Consider the following 21582-nt stretch of genomic DNA (forward strand, 5'->3'; position numbering starts at 1 on the left):
ACAAATCTCCTGTAACTTGGGCCCAACCATCCAACCTTAGCGTCGACGATAAAATGACGCGTTAAACTGTGTTGCCTAATTCCAGTTTATTCAGAAACAATTTCCGGAGAGATGCAAGATTACTGGGATGCTAAAGCGGGGAATCCAGCAGCACGCCAGCCAGAAATATTTGCTTTTTGAATATACTTCCTGTCAAGACATTAGGTGTGCCTCAGAGATAGATAAATAGACAGCAACAAACAGACACAGAGGCACATGCACGAGCAAAGATAGACAGATAGCTAGATAAATAAAGGGGATGAGGAAACATGGCTGTGTCTGTGTACGGACAAAAACAACGTGTCCTTAAATGGCCGCAAAACATTTCATGAATCATCCCTTTTATCAGACTTGTGCTTAAACTGTTAGTACACAGTTAGAGCAGTGATGAGAGGCTCGCCTTGCTGTTAGGGCGCAGACTAATGAGACAATCAGCAGCTAGCTGTCACAGCCAGGACTTTATGATATCAGGGAGGTGCCTCTAGTTTAACAGCCATTGACCCGCTCATCACTCCTTTCTCCTTAGCCTCCTCGTGGTCGATGGAAAGAGGACTAATCTGCGGGTGGTCTTAGCTGCAGCTAAGCAGACGGAGGAGAGATCGTTATGGCGAGAGGACAAACAACCTTAAAATGAGCTCTGTAGGTGGCAATCCCAAAAGCACAGGAGCGTAAGAGGATGAGCGTTTTGTGCAGTCGTCTCATTAGCTGTCTCTCTCTGGTTATATGACAAGCGAGGTGCCAGTGAAGAAAACCTTATGGACCCTGCTGCACATCACATGAGAGATTTTTTCTGCTTGCTTTGACAATGTAAACATGCCTGTAAAGGCCCTTTGAATTGAACTGAATTTAATTAAAACATGCAACACACAGCCTGGACTTCACTTCCTCTTCCTCCTCTGACCCTCCACCACGGTCCCCAGCCTCCTCTTACATATGCACGCTTTTGATTTTGCTCTGCAACAGACACTCGGTGAGGATACTACCAGTTTCTGCCTCCACACCCGCCCCCCCACACCACCAAGCGTACCGTACACGCAGCAGGAATGCTGTCGGAGAGGATTATAATGCCTCTGATCTGGTTAATGGACAGTAATGGTAGTTGGCTGATGAAGAGAGGAAAGAGGGGTGGAGATGATGGCATGGGGGCGACAGGGATAAGGGGTGTGGGTATAGGGAGAGGTAGAAATAGAGGAGGGTGGACTACGCCAGAGGTTTTCTATCGGAGCAGGTCAACCCTCAGCTCCTCTCCTCCATTCTGCTGCCCCCCTCTGCTCTTTACTCTACTCCCCTCTCCTCCAGGGATCTCATTATGGAAGATTCACTGGCAATGAGGACTGAGCCTATCTGCGTATACGATGGGCTAAAGCAGGGGACAAGCCCTGGATCAGTGTTTCACTGGTTTTAATACACTCTTAGCCCGGAAGGATCGTATTAAACTCAGTATTAGCACTTGTAATTTCGATCTACTGTCATATCCATCAAAATCCTGATCTGAGCAAACACCTGACATCAGTCGATACATGCAAATAGCCAAAGTCGGGCTTAAAACGACTCAAATGTTTGTTTTGTGAAAACATGCAATTAAAATTCTGACCAGAAGACAGCATTCCTGAAACAGATTTTTTTTTAACACAATCAAGAAAGCAAATTTTAAAGGGAAGCTTTGGTGTTTTTCAACCTTGACCCTACTTTCCCATGTTTTGTGTCTAAGTGGCTAATGGGGACAAGACTTTTTGAAATAGCTTCAGTACTGAGCGAGAGCAATGCAGCTGTCAGCCAAGAAGCAGGCTGCAACGCGATCCCCGCGGGCGTTCGCGCACCATCGACGTACGTCCACTCGAAGCGTCTGAGCCTGTCAGCGGCAAAAACAGATTGTTGTCGTGAGTGTCTGACAGCATTCTGGAAAGGACCCTGCAGAGAAATAAAACGTTGAGTTAATCAAAAAGATTTTCAGTGTCACGGTTGAATATTTAGCTGATTTCAACAAACAAGTAAGCAACAAGTCATCTCTCCTGAGACCTGGTTAGACAACAGATAGGATTAAGTGAAAAGCATTTTATTTCTCTGCTGGGATTCTTTCCATTATGTTGTCAGACACAGCCTGTCAGTGGCAAAAAAACAAACACTTTTAGTTGACGCACATTGAAGCCAATTGCGCCAAATCCTGTTTGCAGCCCATTTCACAGCTACCGGCTGCAGCGCTCAAGGTTAAAAAATTTCCCTTTAAGTTTATCCATAAATTCTATAAAGATGCATGGAAATCAATTCACTAATTCACTAATCAGGAAGGCATATTTCTACACGTACCTGCAATATATCTTTGATGCCTCATTACATATATAACATGGTGGTTATTGATATGCTGTAGGTGTAATCTAAGTATAATCAATACACACCTGAAACTTAGGTTGTGCATTCGTAAATCTATTTAACTTTTAACAAAGTAAGTACAGCTGTGTTACATTGCCTTCAATGTAACACAGCTATAGTGTACCTTCTGGATATATAAGGGCCACACTGTGGTGCAGTATATATAAAGTGTGGTTTCACTTTTTTATTTTAGTTCTTGTTTGTCTACATGGGCGTGTGGGGGTGGAGGGAAGCGATGGCGAACATGAGGATACTCTGTGTAAGAGGAAGGGAGGAAGTGGAGGGTGAGAAAGCAAGCAACTGAAAGAGAAGGTGGGGGAAAGGGTGAGGAGGGGTTGCAATGAAGAGGAGATAACTGGAGTTTGCAGAGGGAAGTGTGCTGTAATAGAACAGTGGAGAATATAGCCTTAGGTACCAGATTGTTATTACTGCTGCAGTTGGTTGGGAGACGCTTCCACCAGATTTATGTTTCGCTATAGCCCGCGTGTGTGTTATATGTATGTCACGTCCATGTCTGTACGAAGCCATATGTGAGCATGCATGGAGCTATATGCTTGTTTGGTTTAAGTAATGCCAGCTAAATGGCATGTTTTCTAGATAAATAACCAATTAGGAGCTCGGGGGCGAGGTTTGCAGTGAGCTGCAGCATCCAATCAAATGCACATACAGCAGCTGAAAACCACCACTGTCATTGGAATGCCACACACAGCCTGCTGTAAATACGCAATCAAGTGATCTTGTGCTTTGAAAAACAACAGTAAATGCCATAAAGTGAGGGGACTGAAATGAGCTGAAATGCTCACGTCCTTTTAACTCCACATTCTCCCTATCTCCCCCCAGCGCCTTGATCAAGATCTATCTTGCCCTATTGCTCTTTTCCACTTGTCAGCTCTTCTCCATTTGTGTAACAGCTTTCATTGATTTTTTTTTGGAGGGGTCATAAGATGCTCTTAATGTGCCGCTGAAGACCGTTGGTGTGTTTATATTTGTGTGCATGAGCCGATGCGAGCATTAAAGTGTGTGCATGTGCGTGTGTGTGCGCGTGGATCTGTGCAGGTCAACAGACGTAATGGTCAGCATTAATCTTTGGTGCAGTTTGGACAGAGACGGCGATGAAGAAGAAATAGGACACTTTGACAGACGTACCTGCGCCTGCGCACACACTCAATCTAACACCCACACAAATAGAGGCTCTAATGCAGAGTTATTATCCTCATAATCTCTCCAGAATCCACCACATCTCCCCTATAGTCGCTCACCTACTCCTTTCGGCTTTCCAGCCATTCATCGCTCTCTCGACACCTCCTGGAGACATCGGCTCTCTCCTTTCCACGTTTTTCCTCTCTTTCCACATAGCCATGATAAATCTCTTCCCAATGGGCTTTCACAAAATCAATGGCTATTTTGGAGCATCAGTTTCTAGGTCTGAGATTGTGTGCATGCTGGAATATGTCCACCATGTCTCGCCTGCTGAGCATTTTCAAGTAAAAAGGCGTTATTAAAATCATTTTAGAGTTTCAAATAATAGCCGTGGGCTTGTCAAGCATGAGCGACTATGGGCGGGGTAAAAAACATTAAGGTGGTTGTAATAACCTGTGCTTTAATGGTTCACATGTCCACAGCTCTAATTCCTTCAGAACAACAGTCACGCTGACAAGTCATTTCCCACACTTTACATTTGCCATGAGTCTGTGCTTGAGTCACGCCTCTGCGCTCGCGCTGACGGATTTAGTGAAAAGAAAACATATATTATCCCGGATTCATCAAGACAACAGTGAAACTGAACATGAAACTGTTGAGTTTGCACTATCAGCAAACAGCAGCAGCAACAGCAAATTCAAACAGCAGCAGATTAGAAAACAGGGAGCATAGGAGGCAAAATACGATATCATATGCTGAGACACAGGCCTTAACTCCTAATTATCCCAGTTTTTCTACTATAAGCTTGCGTAGCTGAGTTAAATAACCCTGTTTGCTATTTGGCAAATGCACTGTAAACACTAAATGTGCATTTACACATGATGGGTGTTAGCTTCAGTACGTGAGTTTGTGTCTGTGTGCATACTTGAATTGAATATTCCTCTTGGAGTTTATATTTTGCACAAGCAATCGCAGCCTCTTCCCGAACGCATACAAATGCGGAGAGCCACCATCTCTCAGGAAGCCAGCTGAGCCTGGGCCTGTTTTGACAGTAAATAAGCTAATAGGCAAATGTCATGGTTATTAAATGAGTTAAGCCCGATCGATGTCAACTCCGGGGCAGAGGTATATAAATTTATTTCAAATGAGACACCAACTGACACCAATAAAACAGGTAATCTGTTAGCATCTGTCTGCAGAAACGGGGGTGTTTATGAACGCCGATGTGTGTGTGTGCATCAAGAGGCAGTGGGAGGGAAAGCGAGGGATGACATAGAGTGAGGGTGGGAAAAAGGGATTAAGGGGGGGGGGTGGAGGTGGAGGCACGGATGAAGCCGTCACTTCGCTTTGTGAGATTCTTGGCGGTGAGAGATGAGAGAGTGATCTCCCACGCAGGCTGCAGGAGTGCTTACACTAACACTTTCCCTCCGCCGGAGCCCCAGAAAAAGAAGGGGGGGAAAAAGTGCAAACATGTCACAGAGATAGGAGCAGATCAATGTCCACAAATAGTGTTAGCAAACAAACGCAGCCACACACAAAGCTGTAGCAGCACAGCCCCAGCATAGATGATGTGATGGGTTTTATATTTATTTCACCCTCAGCTCTCTCTCCTCTTCCTCACTTCTACTGACAGTCCTCTTCTCTTAACGATCCATCACTGAAATCATTTTGCTAGTGATCAGGCAGCCCGGCAGCAGTATTAGTTTCTTTGTAATGACAGGCACAGCACCGGAGCGTTTCATTTCCATTCTCATCTCGACACTCCGGCTTTGATCACGGGCTCGTGTCTCAGAGTAAAACTCGCCGAACCCTCCCAGAGGGTCACACTCGGCTGTGAATCACGGGGATCCACTGAAGCAGCAGAGTCAGCGCGTACGGATGCTCACATGCTAATGCGCCCATCAGCGCGCGTTCACATCACAGTACAAAAGAGGAGAGTTTCAAAGCTAAATGTGCCAGCTGCGTAACAATAATCTGCATTTATGCTACGAAAAAATCACCACTGAAATCCACCTCGTGTCCGTAACAGCTTCCAGATCTGCATTTGTTAGACTTCACAGGTCTAGGCTCTCTGCTGTGTCCAAGACCTCATCTGTATTCCAAACTGCAGCCAATCAGTTATTGGGTATCTTCTTCAAACTGGCTCGGATAAGTGGATATGCAGAATGTTAGCTTTGGCCTGGAGGTAACTTAGAAACATGCCTTGCACCACTATGATACTGCCCTCAGCGTTTTGCCTTGAACATATTAAGCATTTTGTTGGATGTCAGTATTTTAAGTTGCATTAATGGGATTTAGATGGATGGGTTGGATGAGAAGATCGATAACGTATAAACATGACATTACAGCCAGGAGATAGGTGGTCTGATTGGCTGAGCATAAAGCATGTCACTGTGTGGCTGGCAGGTAAATTAGTGGAGACTCCAGGAAGTCACTGCACCTGGCTATATACCTTTGGATTGAGTCTGCCTTTTCACATCTTTATGCTAAGATAAGCTAACCGTCTCCTGGCTGTAGCTTCATATTTAATGGACAGACATGAAAGTGGCATCTTCTCATCTAACTCTCATCAAGACACTTCCTTAAATTAAGAACTTCACAGTTTCATATCACATAATGAGCATATCTGAGTGGATTTTACAGTGTTATCGATCATTACTGTTGCTCACAATACAGGTGCTCACATACCGCCCATGTTGTTACTCTGTATTTTGGAGCAACCCCTCACTCAACATCTTGCATAATCATCTATGCGGCAGCCCCCGCAGATCAGCCAGCACACAGCAGCAGAGTGCTCAGAGCAGTCAGACCTATTGATTTACTATCAGCCACGACCAGAGCAGGACATGTAGGGCCTGGCCCCTCTGTGTATAAATAAAGCATTTGGGTCTAGTGTTACAGCGGCCCACCATTGCCGGACAACTGCAATATGGGGAAGACGCACACAAATAGACACTGACATTGATATAAGGTCATAGAGCTGAATCCTGGGAGGTGTTATGAGAGTGAGAGTGTGGATGGAGGATGGATTTCTATGTTTGTTTCTATTTTGAGCGAATTAGGGAGAAAAACCTCAGTGTGTGCTTATATATGCCTCCTTGTGTGTGTGTGTGTTACTGTGTGTAGTGTTCAATATCAGAGTTCCATGAAATATGCATGAAGTACAGTATGTTTGAACCTTCCCCCCACTCCCCTACAGGCCAGAACCAAGGTCCTTCAAGCCCACACGAGCTCACATGAACACCCACACACACCTGAACACGCACAGACATAATGTGGCGCCCTCGCCTCGCACTGATGAATGTCTGTCCTTCACAGAGCACAACAGCCACAGGAGAGTGATACGGTGTGAACGAGGACAGACGAAGAGAGCAAGAGAAAAGGTGACATATGAATAATAATAAAAAAAAACAACAACTCAGAGGCTGAGAGCTTCTTGTGGGCAGAGGAGGAGGCAACAGGGGTGACGCAAGAGGCGCTGGAGTGAAAAACAGCAGTTCCTGTCCAGCAGTACTCCCCAAAGAGCAGCTTCTAAAAATGTCTGCGTTTAATCTCAAAAGGGAAATATTACATTAGATGTTCTCATTTGTACATATCTATAATCTAAATGTCATTTGTATTAATGCACTTGACACTGTTGAGGATAGAGGAGATACGGAAAGCAGAGAGGGGAACATCAGAGAGTCTATCACCTCTGGCTATGGGAATTTACTGTATACCTTCCTAAACATAACCAGAGATACGAATCAGTGTGCATCCTGCAGAGCAATACTGCAGATCTGCAGATCTTTTACTAAAATAAAAGTTGCAATACCGCAGTATAAAAGTACTTCATTATGAGTAAATGTCCTGCATGGAAAATGTACAGAAAGTTATTATTTATTTCAATGCAGTCCTGGCAGCACGTCATATTTTAGAAGGTCATCATATGTTTTGTGTGTGAAATCTTAGTTTGTAAAGTAACTAGTAACTGTAGCTGTAGCTCCAATATTTACTTGGAGTGGTGGTATGAAGTAACATAAAATGGAAATACTCAAGTAAAGTACTTTAAATGTATTTTGACTACATGGACTTTGTTATATTCTCCCCACAGCTGTTGATAAATGCCACGCGCACCCTGCTAAAGGCGGGGGTGGAAGTGGGGGGTGTAGAAGCCACAGTGCCACCTACCAAGTCAGCACCGCATTGTAGGGATGGGATGGATGGTAGGTGTAATACATCAAAGGAGATGAAGTGGGGTGGGAGGGTGGGGGTTTAATCTTGATTTTTAAGTTACAGTAACTTTCTAATTAGGAAGACATTTGCTGTTGTGCTAATGAACAACAAACTCTTTCAAGCAGAACAAACAACCTTAAAACAAAGCACACACACACACGCACACACACACACACACACACACACCAGGACACCAGCCCATCTGTTTGCTCGGGGAATCGTTTTTTTTTTTTTTTTTTTCCTCCGGCGCTGCTTCAACAGAGAGTGGGAAAAAAATGCATCCCACACACACACTGGTGAGCATGCAGACATGACATCATATCTTTCTGTGCTGAGTCTCTCTGCACAGAGCGTGGGCAGGCGTGCGCGGGCAGCTTGTGTGTCTCAGTGTGATTACTACACTGCGAGAGACTGAGAAAGCAGCAGAGCAGACTGTGCGTGTGTGTGTGTGTGCATGTGTGTCTGCGTGTCCTCGTCTGTCACTTAAAAGTTGCAGCGATCTAAAGGCATATTTTCACATCTCCGCATTCATCTCCTTATCTCTGCCTCTGCCTTTTCCCTTCCTGACTTTGTTTCTTTCTCCTTCCTTCACCTCTCACTGTTTATCTGCTGCTTATACAGTCGAGTTTTTTTTTCCCTCTCTGGCTTTTTGTTTGGCTGCCATGCCCTGTGAGCACCGTTTAATTCTCCCCCTGTGCTCCCTCGGGAGGAGGAAAGGGTGAGGAAGTGGCGGGGAGGGTGAGACGAGGGAGGACAAGGGCAGAGGCACTTCATTAATCAATCAACCAGCTTTGAAAATTTACCTAATTAACGGCTAATTACAGATCTGGGCACAATGCCAGCTGGCATCCCATCCACCTCTACCAATACCGACCCCCGCAGTCCCCCAGATGACATTAGAGGTAAACACCCCTCCCTCCTCTCTCCCTCCTTCACTCTCTTCTTTATTAGTGTATCTATCAACGCATCCACTCGCCCGTTCCCTTTCCACCCTCTGCAGAAACAACAGATCACAGCTGATAACTTCAAGATGCCCGGAGCTCTCGCCGCCTGCCTCGCTCTCACGCGTGGTTGCCTGTTTCATTTTCTTTACGCGGTCTTACCGGGGAAATATTGGTGGTCACCGCAGGGTCCTGGAGGCTCTCGGGAGGCACCGTCTCACCCCGATGATGGCTGGTGCGGTTCTTGTCTTGTCCCTGCCAGCTCTCCCTGCGGGACGTGCTTGCACGCCAGGCCCGCTGGATCCTGGGAACATAAGTGGACGAAGTACGTGAATCAGTGGCCTCTACATCTCATAACCAAAGCTTTAGAGTTGCCGTGTGGGAGGACTAATTTATGGGGTCTAGGACTTTTTGAAGTGGTTTTCTGTGTTGTTTCTGTGATCTAGGTGTTGGAGCATTTCCAGGCTTGGATTGGCAAATCTCAGTGAGAGATGAGAAACTGTGAAAATATCTGGTTCTTTGATTAAAAAAAAAAAAAAAGAAGAAGAAGTTAAAAAGCCTGTCAAAAGCAAAGTAAACTAAAACTAAAAGAGCATTTCCATGACAAACCTCCAGTCACTGAGCTTAAAACGCTGATGTGTGCAACACTAATGGTGACACATTTCAGCAATTTCAATGAGTTTGCTGTTGGATTTTGGGTCAATTTTGGATAAATTCAGTAAGAATGTTACAGTGCTTTGTTCCCAGTTGCACTGGCTTGCAGCTCTCTCTGGCTTCTTCTCCATTGCAATGGTGGCTAAGGCTCATGGGTACTGTAGTACAACTGTTAAATATTAAGTTATTATAATGAAGACTCTTGTATTCTACATTGATAAACGCTGAGCATAACTTTAAAACTGAAATTTACAGCAGTGAAAAACAGCACCTCCTCTCACTATGATGGATCAAATATACCTATTTTTCAAAATAAAATTGGTGGTAAATACGTGTGGCAGATATAACATACATATACTGTTTAGTACTGCAGAATGACTCACTGGCCTCGTTGCTATTAAAGAAACATGGGGTGATAAATGATAAATGATATCCCCATTGGTCACGGCTCATTTCTCTTCTCAGTTTCTTCTTCGGTGACTTTAATTCCTGCATTTATTTCTTGGCCATTCTCAAACATGCTTCTTTCCCAATGTTGCTTATTCATCCCCCCTCGAACACACACTTTTCTCACCCCTGCTCTCCACCTCCAGATCTCTCTCTGTCTCTCGTCTCTCATTTTCCACTCTCTTTCATCCCTGTAGTCACCCCAACGCCAAGGTCCAGGATGGAGCGTAGGATCAATTATCCAATGGAGAAACACATTCACCTCCAGTGGAGCAGAGAGACAGCTGAGCCAAATGGAACAAACTGAATTTAGCCATAACTCCTACCTACCCCTCCTTCTTCCTCCATCCCCATTTTCTCCACTTTTATTCTCTTTTGGCTCCTTTTATCTCTCCGCCTCCAGATTTTTTCTATCCATCTCACCTCTCTACACCCCAATCATGTTAACTCTACGCAGAAACATTGGCTTTCTCTTCTCACTCCTTGACTTTCAAGGAAGTGAAAGCCTGAGGCGAGAGTGGTCCCTCCCTATTACACCTATAAAAGCGTGGACCCGTGTTTAAGTAAAATGGAGTTAGATGGTAGCCTACGAGGGTTCATGCACTCCAGAAGTGCCCTCTGACCCCAACTCTGAAACCTTATCAGGGAGAAGATTGAATTAAAGCCACACATAAATTGATCTCTGCCACACAACAAACACAATGCACGTTTAAGGTCATAGGTAATGTGGGTGACACGAAATGTGAAATTGATTAAAAATGTAGAAAAAGAAACATTTAAAAAAAAAAACATGTCACTGTGAGGTTGACCTTTGACCCTTTGGATATGAAATGTCATCATTTTATTATTTTATTATTTGAAATTTCACCATTAATGGCGGATGAATTCTTCAGTTATGGCCAAAAACATGTTTTGTGAGGTCACAGTGGCCTTTGAACACCTCAACCTCATCAGTTCATCCTTGAGTCCAAGTGGACGTCTGTGCCAAATCTGAAGAGAGGAGCCGCAAAACTGAGTTAAACAAAAAATAAGCCAAAGTTGATACTCACACAATAGCCTTGAACTCCAGGTGCTGTTGTTGCTCCTGACGATGAGGACTATTGTCATCCTCTTCCTCGCTCCTGCGAGTGCGGCTTCTATGGTAATAACAAGAAAAGACAGTTAAACAGAAATATGACACGAGAAAGAACAAAAACACACTATTTGTAGCTCCAGCCGTACGCTTAAGAGGATGTCAAAGTAGAGTTTATGACTAAGAGGCCTTGGCCTTGGCAGAATAAGGGTCTTGCATGATAGAAGGAGGGCTTTACATTACAGTATACTGTCCTCATTGTAGAATGGGTGCTGTCTGTGAAATATGATGGTCTTTCCATGCAGCAGAAGGGACACTACAGCATCTTACCTCTCCACCTTTGGAGCTGCTTGCCCTCCGCTGTGGTTGCAGTAGCGATGATACCTCTTCACTTCTTCCTGCACAGTGAAAAGCACCAAATATGTCAACAAGGTTTCTAAATCTCTACACCACGGATATGACACCGAAGGAGCTGTGCCTGGATAAGATAGAGAAATAAATCTGCAGCTCTTCCTGTATGTGTAACTGCCACCCACTGTCTGTCTGACATCGCTGCACAACTAAGCCAAAACAGAGGAAAACAGCAATTTTTTAAAAAAGATTTCTTTCTGTTATCTGTTTACTAACCTTAAGAGTGGCAGCTTCTCTGGGGCTGTTAACATATGCATAAATAATCATAAATACATACTGGTAGAGAGAAAAAAACAACAACAGCGTGTGTGTGTGTGTGTATGCTTTTGCTAATGCATAACAGCATGCGGGTGCTCTGCAGGTGCCAACCGGCCAGCCACCGTCTACAGGCCAGGAGGTGAGGCCAATCTCGGGCTGCGCTGGGGCCGCTGCCATGAAGCTCAATGGGAGCAGACAGATGGATGCGCACCCAAAGCAGCAAAGCCGCTCCCCTCCAGCTCCGGCTCTCTGTGAGCGGGGCGCAAGCTGTGAGTATTTGTTCCTGTTTGTGTTCATGTGCTTGTGTCTACGTCAAGGGTGTATGGATATGTTCAGCTCACAGACCGGCACGATACGTGTTCAAATGACTATAGTATGTGTGATGAGAGAGGTGATGAAGCCACGGAGGATTCATTCAACCCCGCAGTTTCCCTCAGCTCTAAGCTTTTAGTGTCTTTCAGCTCACTGTTTTGGTTTTACAGCAGGACGACAGGACAACAGAGTGGAGCATGAAGAGCTAAAGAGCCTGATATTTCTGTCAAGTGTCGGTGAAGACCAAAGCAGAGTTAAAATGTGAATATTGGGCTCAGATTCATCAATGGGAAAGTAACACAACTCCGAACAAATGCTAATGTTGCTCCGTGTCTGCTGTATGTATAATATGCAACTGACTGCTAACAAGTTCACCATTTGAACTTTACTGCTGCACCCAAGAGGTCAAAAAAATAATTGGTTTATGCATAAAAAGTGCTGAACTGTTTTTTTTTCCCCCCAAATGGCACCATTCTTCTGTCTAGATGTGCATTTCAATGTCTGAACTTGGTTGGAGCAACATTCTCCGACCACATCACATACAAAATGTTTAAATTGGCCATAAACCCAAATAAATGTCATCACCTTTATAAACTTGAATATCGTATGCCACAACACATCACTGCACCACTGGTCTATGTCTGCATCTCAGTTCATGCGGTGTAAATTTAGACAATGTGCGCCGCTGATGCATTACTGCAACAGTTCTGAATGTTCTTGCCTGTTCTCTCAGTGAATCCAGTTGGGATTAAGTGTTCAGGACGCCAGGCAAAAGGCCAATGAGTACTTAAAATATAACTGTATCAACAAGTGTTGCGCTGTATTAACTGCAGACTCCATCCAGATGCTCAGGCTGAAATAAGAATCCATGACGAATGACAATGTGCCGTTTAATTTGGGAGTGAAATGAATAAATGTTGTAATAAAATACATTTTTAAAGACAAGCGTTTAATATGCTGAAACTTGCAAATAGGAGTGCTGAAATGTCTGATTTGAGGCCACAGTAATACTTCTTAATGACATTATAATAACCAATTTTCTACTTGCTGATTGAGCATTAAGAGCATTAATGCTATGATTAAAACATGGACAATCACAGTAAGTGTTGCTATTCCTTCGAGCTTTCAAAAGTTGCAACACTTACTTGATATATCTTGGCATAGGCTCTCGGGGGGGAGGGGACATGCTCCCCACAATATTTTGATCAAATGCACAGAGCTGTTATTTTGACAAACCACTACGACGTGACTCATAGATGCAACGAAGCCTCCGGTAAAGTAGATGGTGGCTGTTACACGGCTGGTCACAGGACCAGGTGATATCTCTCAGCCTTCCTCAGGAGCCGCTCCGTCGGGCCAGCCAGCCAGCCTGCTGATGGATGTGGACGTTCAGTTTAAAAAAGGTGTAGGTATAAAGGCTGTGGGAGACAAACGATTCCCACTCAAACCTGAAAACCTCACCTCCACTGGTGACGGCCACTGAGTCAGAGCCACCAGCCCCCAAGCGTGACGTCAGCATGATCCTGCTTTTCTCAGCCTGCCTACATCACTCCTACATCTATGAGACAGTATCTAACAGTGGCAGTATGCAAGCTCAAAAGCAATGGTTGCAGTCTGACATAAAGTGGACAGAAGAAGAAGCAACTATGGAAACCACGGAGGCGCAAGAAGGGAAAAGGGGGTCCAATATCAAAACATTTTTTCTCAAAAAGTCTCAAAACCAAGTAAGTTGTGAGTTGTGATGGCAGCTAATGAGCAGTTAAGTGATGCTTTTTGAGTTTACTTTTAGAGTTACTGCTGGAACTAAAAGTAATTTTACATTTACGTATATAGCCTACAAATTCACACAACAGTGTTCATCGAAAGATGTTCTTGAATCTAATTATATGGAATATAATGCAGCAAGGCCTGAGAGCCTTACTGCATTATGCATTATACTGCATTCCATTACATCTTGAACTGTCACCTGGCACCTGAATTTTGTGTACTTAAAGACATTTCCACCATAAACTGATGCAGAAATGGAACAAAATGGTGCATAAACATTTCTCAGAAAGCAGGAAAAAGTGTTTGATGCTCAAAAGGTGGAGGATCCCCTAAACCCCAATTAACTTGCCCCCCGCCAGTCCAAAAATGGGGAAACAAAACCTACACCCCCGTGTGTTGGTCATTTTTTTTGCAGCTGCTATCATTGTTTACTCATTTTTTACAGCTACTATCTTTTTTGTGTTTACAGCCAACCATAATGTCTTGGGTCTCTGGACCAGAGAAAATGCACTAAAGTTATATGAGAGCAATAGAAGCACCAAGGGAGCAACACAAGTGCAGCTGATGACAGGAGAAATGCATTATTTGAAGCATATAGGCAACATGACTATCTATTAAATCGATAGCTGAATACATTATTGCATGCAAACAGGGATATTAACAGAACCCTCTTCTGCTGAGCATGTAAACAGCTCAATCACATTATTTTCAGTATCAAAATGAGGGCAATCAATAGACTGAGAGGCGAGGGAAGGCGAAGGTAGACAGTAATAAGCATTATGTCACTGAAAAATGAGAGAAGGAAGGAAAAGAGGAAGGACGAGGGGGAGAGAAAACAACAGCACGTAGCAGAGAGTCTGCTGCCCTTTAATTTATGAGTTATTAAAATCATAATTTCTCAGAGTCCTAGTTCTATCACAGAGATCGATGGCAGGCATAGCTGAATATTCACACCAACACACACACACACACACATGCACGCAGAAAGACAAGAGCTTACTCCCTTGAGTGTGTGAGAGCTGGTCAGCTCTTTGTGCCCCTCAGACTAGCGTGGTCGCTCGCTGAGATAAACTCCCACACACACATACAAGCACATGAACCCACACCTGAGTGGTGCACTGAGAGATCAAACAGGCCTGCATGCACACAGTCACATGTAAATACACACACACACATGCACGCACATCAATCTGATCTCAGAGGATTTGACTGCAGCATGGTGATGCGCTGAAACATCCGCATCAGACTATTGGCTTCTCAGCCGCAGCGCCCGACTTGCCGATCAGCTCGGGGGAAATGTCCAATCAGGAGAGGAGCTGGAACCGGTGGAAATGCTCGTTAATCGTAAGAACGGAAATCAATTTACATGTGCGGTGCGTGCAGGGATTAATATGGAAGTCAACATTTACTCTTTCGCCTGAGTAAAGAAAGAGCCCGCTGAGAGATGTAGGTGTTGCTGATGTGCTCATGTGATTACATGATTTGAAATGGTATTTTCCCTTTCTGTCCTGGCTGTGCAGTAAATCAAGTATTTTCTACTGAGAGAAATGGATGCATTCATGCAATTTTGCCCAAACCTTCAAATCCTATTCGAGTAGAGAGGAGAGTAACAAAGAAAAAAAAGGAAAAGGCCCCTCGGGTTTGGAGGTGTAAACTGACAAAGAATCAAAATGATAAAGTTTTATTGACTAAGAACTGCAGCGAGGAAGCGGTCTCATACCGATCAGATAACGGCGAGCACGGGCCTATACGTTCACACAGGCTGCTGCAGCCTCACAACCGTCAATACCGGCCTGGAGCAGGAGATGTAAAGTGACCTTAGAGGCACAGATAAGGAACAGCGACACCACGGAGGCTTGAATCGCACACACATACAGATGCAAGGTTAATTTCAGATCTCTAAGTAAGCAGTTCATCAAATACAGACAGACCCCATTTCTTTCAGAGCCATGCACGGGTTTTATAGGTACAATTCAAAGTGGCTCTCCTGGAAGACATGTTTAAAAGCACAAACAGTTGGGTTGCACTTGCGATCACTTTCAGCAATCACCAGCAGCCCATTACTTTAAATATAATCAATTCAAAATTATGTAAAAGCATCATTTTTGAGCAGCTGGTACTTCCACTTGATGAATTATGATAGATGCATGGGGGGGGGGGGGGGGGGGGGGTCCTTCAACAGACAAAAAAATACATAATTTAAAACACATTTCCTGCTATAAAAACCAAGAATGCATCAAGAACAGATATATAATATGTGGAAAGGAAATGATTATTAGAAGAAGGCTATTTTTTATTTGGAAATGTTACAATTTCTTTCATTTTTAAAACATTATGTAACCTTCATTGGTAGTAGGATATCAAGGACTAGCTGAGCTGAGAGACCCGGCTCCCTGAAAAGAGTTGGCAAAAGGTCATTACCAGCAAAACCTTGAATAAAAAGATGATTTTCACTAATAGCTAACTAGCTATCCCTTAGTTTAGACCAACATTTTGATTCCCACAATAAAGTTGGCTACGCTGCATTTTGTTTTTGTTTCTTTCTTGTTTCCTTTGTCATTCGGTGTGAGATAATTAGACCTATAACTTCAAGCCTACTGACTTCCTTGACTGTTCTTCTGGGTCAATATTTGCCAAACCACCCCTGGAGTTTCCTACTTCCTGTCTAAAATGTGTAAAACCCATCCAACCCTGCTCCACCTCAGGAACAGCTTTAGCTAATCTGGTGTGCAGGGCTCAGAGTTGCACTGAAGCAGGGTTGGATGGAAATCATGCTGAACAAGGAGTGCGTGCTCTAATAGAGGTCTGGGAAACACTAGTTTAGGTTAGTCTGCTGATGTGTGGGGTCGGGAGGAGAGCGGGGCAGCAAATTCGCCTAAAGGTACTAACAGCAATCAGACAAAGTTGCAGAGGGCGTGAAGAGGTAGAAATGAAAGGCGGGTAAACCTGAACAGGAAGGAGGAGGAGGCCATACGTTTATTCTAAATTGTGAGAGGAGAAGAAGAAGAAGAAGAAGAAGAAGAAGAAGAAGAAGAAGACGTATCAAGACATGTGAAGGTGGGTGGGGTGTGACGAGTAGAGATGAAGGAGGTCTGAGAGCCAGAAAATGACCAGAGTCTATCAAAATGCCAAATGGAGCACTTGGGTATATTCCCCCTATCAACCAATGGGGAGCTGCTCTGTTTAACATATGGTGAGGGAGTGAGAGCATGTTCTCACACACACACGCACACGCACACACACACGCCCATCATCAGTGAAGGGGCTTCTTTTCAGTGATCAAAGACTAAGCTCACTCATTTAGACCAAACCAGCCTTCCAAGACATGGTAATGAGACGGGATGGAAATGACTACAAAACTGGCAGGAGTAATGTGTGTGTGCGCACTTGTACAGCTATCCTTGTGAGACCCAACTTGAGAGCATGTGGGAGTGGGGACATTTGTGGAAAGTGAGGACATTTTGGCCGGTCCTCACGGTCAGACAGAGCTTCAAAGGGCAGTGCGAGGGTTTAGACTTGGTTTTAAGGATTAGGATAGAGTTAGGGATAGGTTTAAGCATTTAGTTGGGATGGTTAACGGTTATGCGATAAGAGGCCAGGGAGAGCAGTGTGTGTGTGTGTGTGTGTGTGTGTGTGTGTCCATGCATGCATCTTTATGTATGTTTTGGAGGATTTGAGGCATTTTGATTTTTTTTCTTGTTTTAAGCACATTTCATTTTGTCTGTGGCATTGAACCAGAGCATGCGCGCACACGCACACAGGATAAAGGATGTACATATATATCTTCGTCATATGACCGTGGTGAACCAGGAGCCACCTCTCTGTCAGTGTGCAGTCTCCATGTACAGGTTATTACGAGTCAATCGCGGAGCGTTTGAGGGAGCTGGAGCAAACAGCACTCAGCGCAGCTCCGTCCCACTAGAGGGGGGAGACGATAATGCACTTCTGAAATATGACACCCTTCCCTGGCACTACACTCCCACTACGTACATCCCTCTATATTACAGCACGCCTGTGTCTGTGTCCGACTCCCACGGCTTGTGTGCTGTGACACAGGGTGTGAACGACACCTGTGCATGTTGGATTATGCTGGAAACAGAGAGTTCATTCATTCAATTAAAAACAAAAGGTGGCACAGCAGGACGTTTTCTTTGCATGTTCGCTGAATTAGGAGCAACAAGGGGCTTCATGCACGATACTGATGAATGATCTCAAGATTCATGCTGCAAGTGCTGTGTCAACAATGTCACCTGCGCTGTGTATTTCATGCTTAACCCCATTAAACATGACCCCCCCCCCCCCCGTTTGGCACGCTGTTTAAATAAGCTCTGTGTAAAATGGTTAACAACATGGGCCCGTGGCCGTAAAATCCAGCTGTCCCATTGATTATGGGGTAATAGCTGGATAGATTAATGTGTTTCTCGGGGGGTTCACGCCTCGACAATAAATCTGAATCACTCACACAGACACAGCGAGTGGAGCAGCCTCCATATCCAATAACCTGCATTTCCATCCTCACTCATATTTCACACACCAGTTACTGATTAGTCCTTCACCACGCTTCTTCATGTCCTCCTCGACAGTCTCGTATGAGCCTCCTCTGACATGGCGTCTCGCAGAGTTAAGCAGGACCAATTTGGAAAATGTCATTTTTTTTTGGAAGGCGACAGTCAGGTGGTGCAGTGGAAACGGATTGGAACAAATCAGGAGTCAAAATGAGAAAGTGTAGGGGAACATGAAATGAATAAGAGTACTGCGTGTGTGTGCGCGTGCTTGTTGGGGGGGGGGGTGCACCATCATGATATATTGCAGAGTGAGTCGAAAGCTGTGATGGAACAGTGCTCTCAGAGCTCACGCGCTCAATATCCCCAGCCGCCAAGCATGTGCAGCACTACATCACTGGCATTAAATATTCAGAAGCACAACACAACCAGGTGAATGTGTGCACCTCCACTCAGCCAAGCACGCACAGGAAACATCGAGCACTTCTGTTAAAGGTGGCTCCATCAAAACTGAGTCAAGTCTGACAAACGCTCTCCTCAAACCAACTGTCTGACTTGGGCAAGCGTATTACTCCCCCCTCCCCGAACATGAGCTCTGGTGTCTAACTTGAGGAGGGCTGGGCGTGCCGCCTCAGTCAGCCCAGCCGTTTAAGCTGTGCCCTCACTCTGCTGGTAATGAAGTCATATACAGCGGGGAGGTACGGTGTGTAGTATTAATGAGACCTTTTCAGCTGCTGCCATGACAAAAATCTTTAAGTGGCCTCAAGCCAACATGAAAAAGCAATTTCCCAAACCATATTGAACTCAGCCAGCTGTGCCATTCTGAATGGGTGAATAAGGGGAGTGAAAATCCAAAGCAGTTGAGGTGTGGAGGAGGAGAGGTTTAGTTTTGCAGATGGTAGTACAGTAAGTTTCACTGTCCAAGGTGCTGATAGTTCTCTGATGTCTCCCCAGCTGCTAAACCACTGGGGAACAGTTGCCTCAGTGTTGTCATATTGCAGAGAATCACTTCAAATCAGACGAGTGGACTGCCTATGAGCTTCTTTTCTCCCTTCAGAAAGTATTCGCCTCTGAGCAGCATCGACTTACTGCCGCTAAAAAAGATCAGAAAGTGAATTACATCATTGCTAAAAAAAAAAAAAAAAATACTCCATCACCCACAGAGAAGATGCCACTCGCGCATCAGCAATGCTTCCAAAAAAGAGGCAGAGAAATGAGTGATGGCACAGCCCTCCCATGTGAGCGCCTCTTACCTGGTTATTAATGCACAGAGCAAGGTGTTTCCTCTCCCGAGCCGCGGCCAGACCCCCGCCGCGCAGCCTCGCCTCCTCTCCCTGGTACATGCTTCTGAAAGGACACCGCTCAAGTTAAGACACAGAAAAACTCTCCAGATGCGCAAGGCGCTACGAGCTCTCGGCGCTTGAGCAGCGCGTGCTGCGGAGAGCGGCGTCACGCAGGGTTTTATCACTCATCAGCGCGTGTCGGAGCGGCTCCTCATTCATCCCTAATAAACACCGTTGCTATGCATGTATGGCCGGCATCAGCCGCTGCATGTGACACTAACCTGTGCGTGCCGTTCCTCAGCATGAAGAGCTCCCTCTCTCCCTCTCTCTCCCTCCGCGGTCAGACGGAGATGAAGTGAGCACTTTGAGTCGGGAGCAGCCGGAGAGAGACCAGACTTGGGAGAAATCTCGCAGCCAATGGGACGCTGAGCTTGAGCGCGTTTCTTTTTTTTCCCCTTCTTCTTCTTTTTTATACAGCGCCCACCGCGCGTGTGTTGACTGTGTCATTTAACTTGCCAATCGGTCTTAATCAGAGCGTTAATTGTGCCGCACACGCCTCTCTGGGGAGGGGTGATCGCATACTACAGTATCTATCTCAGCCTATTACATGCCAGGCTTTTGAAATGGCACACGGTGCGCCAGTCTCTCTGTTTGCGCATATCCTAGATATGGCGTTGTAATGGTTTGCATCACACAGGTGTGGGCTGGCAACAGCAGGGGCGCACAAGTTGAACAAACAACTGCATTTGGTGTTTTTTTTTTAAACAAAGCACACGTCATCCTTACAAGGCGGTTAGGTGAGCTGCAGACAGGTGAGGTGTGAGCTGCTTTTTAGTGAAGCTTTAGGTGATTAGGGGCCCTCCACCAGAGCTGATTTTTCTGGATGGAGCACTTCCGAATCTGCCCCGTGAGCAGCTACTACCAAAGGATCCTCCTGCCGGTGTCCTACAGCCTTGTGTTCCTGCTGGGCTTGAGCTTAAACGGCGCCCTGCTGTGGTGCGTGTGCTGCGGGACGCGCCGCTGGAGCAGCACGGCCATCTACATGAGCAACCTTGCCATGGCGGATCTGCTCTACGTGCTGGCCATGCCCCCCCTCATCATCGCCAACGCCATGGACGGCCTGTGGCCCTTCGGCAACGTCCTCTGCAAATGCGTCAGATTCTTCTTTTTTGTCAACCTCCACTGCAGCATGATGTTTCTCACTTGCATCAGCGTGCACCGCTTCCTCGGAGTGTGCTTCCCCATCGCCGCTGTGCGCCACAGGACCAAACGGGTCGCCCTCTTTGCGTCGGGCACGGTTTGGGTCCTGGCCGCTGCGGAGATTTTTCCAACACTGGTTTTCGCGCACACCGGTGTGATCAACAACGTGACTGTGTGCTTTGAAATGACGAACCCGGAGCATTTTAAAGTTTACTTCCCATACGGGCTGTTTTTAGCCGTAGTGGGTTTTCTGGTCCCGTTCCTCGTCGTGGTCACCTGTTACTGCTCTATGATGAGGGCGCTTTACTGCAGGGCCGCGGACAGAATCTCTAATTGCAGGGCGGCTTGCATGCGCAACAAGTCCCTGTACACCCTCCTGGCCGTGTGCCTCGTGTTCGTGGTGTGTTTTGTGCCTTATCACGTTGCTCGGACCGTCTACCTGTTTGTGAGGGTCTACATGCCCGAAGACTGTGCTCTGGTGAACACGGCCATGATCTCCTTCAAGGCCTGGAAGCCTGTGGTCAGCCTAAACTGCTGCGCAAATCCCCTCCTCTACTTTTTCGGCTCTGGTCGCCACCGTGAGAAGGTAAGGGCCTGGCTGTGGAGGAGGAAGAAGAGAGTGCAGCCCAGCGTGTGTCTGGTGGACGTGGGCAGCGCAAACAGGTCCGGAGGGTAGAGGGCCTCAATCAGAGCGTCAGTGGGCTGTAATAACACTAGAATTGAGCCAACACTGTTTGCAAGCTGTTATTAATGTCTCCTTTTATTATTAAAATATAATATGTATTTGGCAACATTCAACAGGTCACAGATTTCTCTCACTTGTGAGGCTTTTTGTGCCGTAGGACTAAATTATTGCAGCCTATACTATGTGAAACATGAGCCAAAGTTGGGAACTAACTGGGATACTGTGGCCAGAGGTGACAGTAAACACTTGCGGGAATTGGCGCCCTCTGTCGTTTGCAGAGGGTTGT

At 45.6% G+C, this 21582-nt stretch overlaps 2 protein-coding genes across 3 annotated transcripts in view; one reads left to right on the top strand and one right to left on the bottom strand.

The window, feature by feature from the left end:
- The window catches only part of schip1 (schwannomin interacting protein 1), a 197773-nt gene extending 178058 nt beyond the window's left edge, over positions 1–19715 (bottom strand). For both annotated transcript variants that reach the window (XM_041940013.1, XM_041940012.1), the window contains exons 1-5: positions 19693–19715; positions 19382–19475; positions 11209–11276; positions 10856–10942; positions 8868–9009 (exon numbers count right to left, since the gene is read on the bottom strand). In XM_041940013.1, coding sequence (XP_041795947.1) covers positions 8868–9009; positions 10856–10942; positions 11209–11276; positions 19382–19475; positions 19693–19715 — 414 coding nt within the window. The remainder of the gene's footprint in view (positions 1–8867; positions 9010–10855; positions 10943–11208; positions 11277–19381; positions 19476–19692) is intronic.
- Positions 19716–20294: 579 nt separating this feature from the next.
- On the top strand, positions 20295–21287 carry LOC121609216 (P2Y purinoceptor 3-like). Its single transcript, XM_041940792.1, has one exon. The coding sequence runs from the start codon at positions 20295–20297 to the stop codon at positions 21285–21287; it is 993 nt and encodes a 330-aa protein (XP_041796726.1).
- Positions 21288–21582: the final 295 nt, after the last annotated feature.

The sequence above is a fragment of the Chelmon rostratus genome, chromosome 7 (assembly GCF_017976325.1).
Source record: "Chelmon rostratus isolate fCheRos1 chromosome 7, fCheRos1.pri, whole genome shotgun sequence".
Classification (NCBI taxonomy): domain Eukaryota; kingdom Metazoa; phylum Chordata; class Actinopteri; order Chaetodontiformes; family Chaetodontidae; genus Chelmon; species Chelmon rostratus.